Raw genomic sequence first — 9029 nt, forward strand, 5'->3', positions numbered from 1 at the left:
TATGTTTCAATAAAGGGCTCAATTTGTCCACTATATACCTGACAGTCTTGAATAAACTGCACACATTTAACAATAATAAATTTTATAATTTGAAAATTTCTTCAAAATATGAGCATTCTGGCCCTTCATCAATGCAGTGTGCTATATTGCTCAAATTTTTAGAAGACAATCCTTCCTAGGAATTTTAACACAAACTTTGTTTACCAGCTTATATTTCAGTCATAAACCAGCAACCTCTTGAAAACTCTCAACATGTAGAAAAACTAACTGTAGATTAGGAATCATTTGTCTTTTATGTACACTAAATACACAGCAAAATAAAATGAAACCCTCAGACATTGGTACAATGGTTACTCTTGCCTCATTGTATGCACACTGATCCAGAAAACCAGGACACAGTGTATATTACTCAATAGGGGGCTTGGCTATTGCCCCCCTGAAAAATATTTTAAAGATATTGAAATGAAAAAATTACAAAATGTGTTGTAATTTGCCACTTCTACTTTTTACATATATCAAGCACTTTAAAACATCTAGACAGTCCAGATATTTCAGGAAAAGTACTTAGCATTGTCAACTATATGTAGAGTAATGAGGAGTAAAAAGCACACTCAAAACAATGGTTGTAATATAACCCTCTGAATGAACATGGACAAGTTTCACTACTAGAGGTTGTTGTAACAACTCCATTTTAAAATCACTTCCAGAGCAGCTTTTTCATATTGCATACACAGGCCTTTATAATCAGGCAGTAAATCTTTCTGAAGGTGGTGGGCATTTTTCTACAGTTTCTCTCTTTGGTAGACAAAACAACTGCTTGAGGGTGCTTACCCTTCCACCCATCCAGCCTCAGGGTTTCACTCACTTTCCAGAATGTTTCTTTGTTTGCCTTGTCAGGACAATATGTCTTCTGGATCTTGTGCAGAGCAATCTAGAGGCCCCTAGCCTATACTGATTGGCCAAATTTTACAGCATTTACTTGCCTTCTTGGGCCCTCAAAGCCCCGGCTGGCCTCCATGTATTTGGTCAGTGCCATTCTTCTCACCATGCCATGACCTGCCATCCAAAGGTGCCATTTCTCAGCACCAACTCTGGTTAGGATGGACAGAACTGGGCCAGGAGACTTGGCAGCCCAGAAGTCCTGGGCCTGTGGTCCAACTTGTCAATGCTGCCATCAGATAATCAACACAGGGGGAGAGACTTGTCAGTCCTTCATGTTTCACACCCTGGGCAAACCAGTGGGCAGGCCCAGTGGGAGCTCCAGAAGTCCACACAGCAAAGACCAAAGTCTTTCTCTATGATTCTCAGGTCATCTGCTGACTTGGTACCGGAGGGCCATACTCTCTGCTGGAACTGACTTGGTAGTTGCCTCTTTTAGATTTAATTCTGTTAGTCAAGCTTTTTATTTTGATCTGTGTTTTGTAATAATATATTCATAATCAAACTAGTTTTGAAAGTGAACTCACTATTCTAACTTTGTAAGTTGTTTTCTGTATTTCTTAATTGTTTTTCTTACTTTGTTTACTGTTTTAACTTGTGGTTCATTGCTTTTCATAGTGGCAGTCTTTGATTCCTCTCCCACTTCTCTTTATATGTTCTATAGGTACTTAAAGTCCTCTTTGCTCAGTCTCTCCCATGGTGCTAGACAGTTTTGCACACCATGCATGCCTTTTTTAGAAATTTTTCTTAAGGAATTCTTCACATAAACAATTTCTGCTTATTTATATTAACAATTTTAGCTCTTGAAACTTCCTTCAAATGGTTATTTAGTGCTCTTTGGGTAATTCATAACTCCCTATGCTAATGTTCAATTATTAATATTTTATTGTATTACTTTGATTAAGCCATGCTTTTCTTTATCTTTATGTGCTGTAGTATTTTAAATTGAGTTTTACATTAAAAATTCAGTCAACAGTAGATTATATAGTTATTCTGGAAAGCAGTATGGAAGTTTTTAAATAAATAAAAAAAATGGCAAGAACACTGCTATGTGCTTGTAATCCCAGCTAATTGGGGGCCATTGAAAAGGATTTAAAATTGGAGGCAAGTCACAGAAATTTTGAAACACCATGTCTCAAACAATTTTCAAAGCACTTGTGTTGCAGTTCAGTGGTATAGCACCATTGGGCTTAATCCCAAACACCACACAGAAAAATGAGCTTGTGATCCAGAAATGCCAGCATTAAATATGTATCCATAAGAGAGTAATAAGCATGTGAAAGAGAGAGATTCACTGTTGTGCTCAGTGCAAACATTGTTCTCAATAATCAAGATATGGACTCAACTGTGTGCTCATCAATAATCAAATGAGTAAAAGTGTGATATTTAGACAGTATTAATATTTAACTAAAGAAAGTAATATGTCACTTAAATTGACATAGTATGAATATGCAGGACTGCATTAAGTGAAATAAGGCAGACACAGAAAATCAGTTGTAGGAACATTTGACTCACATGTGGAAGTTAAATTCAGTGAGTAAAATTGTGGTCACCAGGTACTGTGTTTTGTTGACTGTTGGCATTTTGTTAGTCAGAGGCTACAAATTTTATTTTAATGGGTACAAGAAGGTCAAGAATTTTGTTGTACCACATGGTGAGTGTAGTGAATTATGTTACTGATAAATATTAAAAGACTGAATGCAATACTTCATAAGCACAAAACTGATAATTGTATGAAATATGCATGTGTTAATTCACTTCATTTAGTCATTTCATCTCATATATATATCATGAAAAAAGTAAATACACAAAGTTCAATAAAACAAATCAGCAAATAATACACCAAAAATAAAAAAAAAAACATTAGTCTTGATTACCATGTGTTGGCTTCATCCAAGTAATATGAACATAGGCTGTGCAATGTTTTTATTGCCTCTCAAACTTGTTTTCATGGAGAATCTTCCAGATATAAGTGCATTTTTTAAATTAAAAATTTTGTGTATGTATCTTCTTAAGAATCCATAGACTCTTTAACTTTGTTGAATATCTGTGGTATTATCATCTAAAATGTATGTGCTATTTTCAGGTCCCTGTGTCATGATAGACAGAAAGCAGATTTCAGATGCTCTGCAAGAAAACCACAAATGTTTGTGTATGTTTCATAGTTCCCTTATTCAACTGAGAGTGAATGTAGCTGGTAGAGTTTTCCTTTCGCACAATGCCATGTTATAGAGGAGGAAAGTCTGTGGTAGATAAAAGTAACATATTTCCTTCCCTCTACTATATTACTCTCCTTAGTAAGATCCTCATCTTGGATACTGTGATCTCTATAATAGTTTGGGTAATTTTTACAATGTTAATTTGTCCGTACATTTTTATTTAACTTATTTATTTCTGGAGTAATAATGACCTTGGATTTACTAATCTGCTAGCCTGATGATGTACTGACACTGCTATGATTTCATAAATTATGTATGCAATGTGGACAAAATAAATTCATCCCAGTCTAATAAGTAAAATAATTTTTATTTTGAATTATTTCAGCCATGACTTCTCATCATACCCAAGCATTTTCACCAGAGCAGGGCATAAAACATATATTTCAAAAAGTGATAAATGGAAAATATGGAAATTGTGACTTTGACTACTTAAAACAAAGAAAAATATTGAAAATGGCAACTGAGAATGAACATCAGAAATTATATTATCAAAAGTCAGCCCTTACTCACCACCACAGAATTTGTACTGGGAAGAAGTCCTTTAAATGTAAAGAATGTGATAAAGTTTTTAATGATAAATCACACCTTATTGACCACCAGAGAATTCATACTGGAGAGAAGCCCTACAATTTTAAATATGATAAAACTTTTTATCGAAGATCAATTCTTACTCAACAGCAGATAATTCATACTTGTGAGAAGTTCTTCAAATGTGGAGAATGTGATAAAACTTTTAATCAAAAATCAAACCTTATTCACCACAGCAGAATTCATACTGGAGAGAAGCCCTACAAATGTAAAGAATGTAATAAAACTTTTAATAGAGGATCACTCCTTATTCTCCACAGCAGAATTCATACTGTAGAGAAGCCCTGCAAATATGAAGAATGTAACAAAACTTTTAATGCAAAATCACACCTTATTGACCACCAAAGAATTCATACTGGGGAGAAGCCCTACAAATGTAAAGAATGTGGCAAAGCTTTTAATAAAAAATCAAGCCTTACTTGCCACAAGAGAACACATACCGGAGAGAAGCCCTACAATTGTGAAGAATGTGACAAAGTTTTTAATAAAAAATCAAGTCTTTTTTACCACAGCAGAATTCATACAGAACAGAAGCCCTGCAAATGTACAGGATGTGACAAAGCTTTTAATCAAAAATCAAGTCTTACTCGCCACCAGAGAATCCATACCGGGGAGAAGCCCTACAGATGTAAAGAATGTGGCAAAGCTTTTAATCGAAAAACTAGTCTTACCTACCACAGTAGAATTCATAGTGGAGAGAAACCCTACAAATGTGAAGAATGTGACAAAGCTTTTAATGCAAAATTACGCCTTATTGACCACCATAGAATTCATACTGGGGAGAAGCCCTACAAATGTAAAGAATGTGGCAAAGCTTTTAATCAAAAATCAAGCCTTACTTGCCACAAGAGAACACATACTGGAGAGAAGCCCTACAAATGTGAAGAATGTGACAAAGTTTTTAAAAACAAATCAAGTCTTATTTACCACAGCAGAATTCATACAGGACAGAAGCCCTGCAAATGTACAGAATGTAACAAAGCTTTTAATCAAAAATCAAGTCTTATTCGCCACCAGAGAATCCACACCGGGGAGAAGCCCTACAGATGTAAAGAATGTGGCAAAGCTTTTAATCGAAAAACTAGTCTTACCTACCACAGTAGAATTCATAGTGGAGAGAAGCCCTACAAATGTGAAGAATGTGACAAAGCTTTTAATGAAAAATCAAGCCTTATTTGCCACCAGAGAACACATACTGGAGAGAAGCCCTACAAATGTGAAGAATGTGACAAAGTTTTTAAAGAAAAATCAAGCCTTATTTACCACAGCAGAATTCATACTGGAGAGAAGCCCTACAAATGTACAGAATGTGACAAAGCTTTTAATAAAAAATCAAGTCTTACTCGCCACCAGAGAATCCACACCGGGGAGAAACCCTACAAATGTAAAGAATGTGGCAAAGCTTTTAATCGAAAAACTAATCTTACCTACCACAGTAGAATTCATAGTGCAGAGAAGTCCTACAAATGTGAAGAAAGTAACAAGATTTTTAATGCAAAATCACACCTTATTGACCACCATAGAATTCATACTGGAGAGAAGCCCTACAAATGTAAAGAATGTGGCAAAGCTTTTAATCAAAAATCTTACCTTATTAGACATCAGAGAATTCATATTGGAGAGAAGTCTACAAATGAGAACATTTTACCATTCCTGTAAGGATGAGTAAAAATTTATTCCGAGTCAGAAAAAATCATAGCAAAGAGAATTATCCAAATGGAAAAACTGTGACAGTGTGACAATATCTCCAACAATTGATCATCCTTTACTCAGCACCTGAGAATACAACCTGGTTAGAGAGAGTACAAGTGGAAAAAGTTGTTCAAAGCTCTTAGCCATTGCTCAAACATTACTGAACATTAGAGAATTCATAGTGCTCATAAACCCCAAAAAGTTAAAAGTTTTCAAGATTTTATTTAAATTTTGAATTTATTGAACATCTGAAACCTCATACCTGTAGTGAACATTGAATAGCATTTGTAAAAAATATATGCCTTATATAGCAGCAAAGTACTTGCAATAAAAATCCTTAACAAATATAAAACAAGTAAAGTTCTTTTCTATGCCTCATACCTTGATGTATAAGAGGATCAGTAAAAGAGATCATTTAAATATAGAAAATGAATAGTTGCCTTTAACTTTGGCTTAAAATTTATTAAGCATTTTTAATTGATGAGGTAGATATAAAAAATTGTCATAAATATTACACATCCTTAGTGTAGAAAGCTCATCTTTGGAAGAATATACATTTCTTATAAATCAAAATTTCTAAGTATTCTTATTTTTGAATACTGGAGGAAAGAGTTATAAGAGATCTGTTTTTGAGTTTTTTAAAATAAATTTCAATGTTTAAAACTTTATTTTTTGTACTGTGGATTGAATTTAGGGATGCTTAACCATGAAATCACATTCCCAGGGTCCCTCCCCACTTTTTCAAATTTTGAGTTGGGTGTTGATAACTTGCTAAAAACCTCACTTAAGTTTCTGAGACTGACTTTGAGCTTGTGAAACTCTTTCCTCATCTTCCCAATTTGCTGGAATTACAGACATGAGCTACCATGTCCAGTTTACAGGGCACTTTTAGCTATATTCACATTATGTATGCAATATGTTAATAAATATAAGTGAATGTGTTAATGTTAATGTTAACACTGTCATGTATTGAATTTTGTCATTATCTCACAAATATAGTATTCTACTCAACAAAAGATATATATTACAGTAAAACATACTATTGGGTAAATAGTACTGTAACACCTCAACTATTATACACATTTTAATCAAACTTATTTGGGAAGTATAATTTTCATAAATTGGATCCTTATACTTTTTCTGTTTGTATTTATGGAAAAATTGTTTTAAGAAGGATAAAGAGATAATGAAAATAAGCCTCATTTTTATATCCTGAATTAAAACTTTAACATATTGCATTATAGAATGACAGTACTCCTGAAGACTGTGTAACTCTGGAAAGTCATAAAATCTCCCAGTCATGGGGATTATGAACACCCCAAATACTAGAAACCTACAATGCCTATTTTGTTTAAAGGCATCATTGAAGAGGGAGATATTCTCAGTGCTTCCATGGGAAGCCATATGGTCAACAGGACACTGACCTATCCTGGCTCTTGTCAAGTCTGGTAGAGAAAAAAGACTGAGGAAGTCAAGCATTCCTCATAAACTCCCTAAGAGCAACCCCTGAAGAGAAAAATTACCTCCAAAATTTTAGAAAAATAGCATACTCTAAGATGACATTTTCAGTTTTGGATACCCCACAAGAAAATCAAACCAGAAACAAGTTCAAAATGATGTAAACATTTACGCCTCCCACAATTTATTTTAATAGATATATTTTGACTTTAGAGACCTCTTTTATTCTACTTTATAATTTATAAGGGCTATTATACTTTTTAGATTATAGTATAGATAGTATATGGCATGGTCTCCCAAAACTTATGTACAACTCAGTTCTTACAAGACATTATAAACTAAACCTGTCCCTTTTTAGGTCTTACATGTACAGTAGTACATGACACCACACAAAACAAGTTTTATTCAAATGAACCTGTGGACTATAAGTCCTGTTCAAACACCAAAAACAAAAACCTTATCATATATTTCCTCCATGTATTAGTCCTGTGGGTCAGCAAAACACCCACCAACACTGATTTTATTTAAATTAATTTGGATATATAAATATTGTAATCTAATGATAACTTATGGGCAAGAGAACTATGTGGTCATCACAACTGTTCTTCATTCCAATGTGTATTGTTCCAGCTTTCATTCTTGTCTCCACTCCATGTCATCACACACAGAAATGCTTTCTTTTTCAATTTATGTGTAATAATTTTAACTTTATGAGGTTCAGAAGGAAGATTCACTAATAAAGAGTTAAGAAAAATATTAAAGATGTTTCCTACCCATGTGCCTGTGTTACCTTTGAATATCCTTGATGGAATATCAAATGAATGCCCCTCTCTAGTCTTTTCTTTTGTGCTTCCATATGATTTTTTTTCTTTTCCCCATGCTCCCAACATGATGCTACATACCATACTGTGATATATTAAACTGGGTACATGCCGGGTTCAGTATTGAACAGAGATGCCACAAATGTTTGTGAATGAGTGAGAACACTGCAGAATATTTGCTGATATATTTCCAGGAAATAGGAAGAAAAGTTACTTGATAGGATTAGAGGTAAATTGTTAGTAGAAAATTCGAGGTCATTTTCAGTAAGAGATCATTTGTGAGGGACAAATGAAGGACTGAGAGCTGCTCAGGTTCGAAGCCCGTGTGCCAGGTCTTTTGTGTCATGCTTTGAGTATATGGCTGCTCAGATCTTCAGGGAATGCCAAGTGAGATGAGAGGAGTGAAAAAGGTAGAATTAGCAGTAAACTAAGCTTCTTTGGTATTTCTTTATCATGAATCCTGTGTCCACCAGCATGGTTTTATAAAACTGATGTGCTTGATTAAGGATGTTTGTATTTAAACTTGATAGATATTGCTTAATTGTATTCCAATAAAGTACATTACACTTTGCTGTCACCAAAATAGATACTATTTTCTTTGTCAATCACAAAAGCAAAAAATGACATTTGTTCATTTTTGTGGGAGGAAGCTACCAGTCCTCAGAGACAGGGAGAAATAGTGATCAGCAACTAAACCCCACCTTCATTTCACCTCTTTTTTATTTGTTTACAGTCTGGATACTTGTTTAGGATAGGTATGTTCTTCTATGTGTATCCCTCCCATGGAGCTTTCTCATTGTGTACATGGTGGTACCTCTATGTGGATTTTCCATATCTAGTCACTGCAGGGACCCTGATGATACTGCCTCCTGACTGCTTATACTCACAGTTATGTACCCCTTGGTAGTTATCTTTGTGGCAACATGTCATTTCATGGTCCAGTCATAAAATTGAATATTATTAACCCTAATAAGTAATAAAGTTTTGATACAAGCTTAAGCATGGTTGATTCTTGAAAATATTAAACTAAGAAAAAGACATCAGAGACCAAAGGACAAACACTATCTGTCCAAATTAAATGAGATAGTGGAAATGGGCAAATTTATGTATAGAGAATATAGAATGTTGGTTATCAAAAATTGGAGGTTATCAAAACAGTTTGATAACTCTTGGTTATCAAAAAGAGAAAGATTGGAAGTTAGTGTTTAGAAACTGAACCATGCATGATTTTAGCTTGGGGTAATAAAGTTCTGGAGATGGATGGTGGTAATGGTTTGCAAAACAATGTAAATTTAATTAATGTCATTGATTT

At 34.2% G+C, this 9029-nt stretch overlaps 1 protein-coding gene across 3 annotated transcripts in view; it reads left to right on the plus strand.

Moving 5' to 3' along the window:
* LOC124971027 (zinc finger protein 260-like) overlaps nt 1–8676 on the plus strand; it is a 76572-nt gene extending 67896 nt beyond the window's left edge. For all 3 annotated transcript variants that reach the window (XM_047534711.1, XM_047534712.1, XM_047534713.1), the window contains one exon: nt 3484–8676. In XM_047534711.1, the coding sequence (XP_047390667.1) occupies nt 3484–5405 (1922 nt within the window). In that variant the 3' untranslated portion in view covers nt 5406–8676. The remainder of the gene's footprint in view (nt 1–3483) is intronic.
* Nucleotides 8677–9029: the final 353 nt, after the last annotated feature.

The sequence above is a fragment of the Sciurus carolinensis genome, chromosome 19 (assembly GCF_902686445.1).
Source record: "Sciurus carolinensis chromosome 19, mSciCar1.2, whole genome shotgun sequence".
NCBI classification, from domain to species: domain Eukaryota; kingdom Metazoa; phylum Chordata; class Mammalia; order Rodentia; family Sciuridae; genus Sciurus; species Sciurus carolinensis.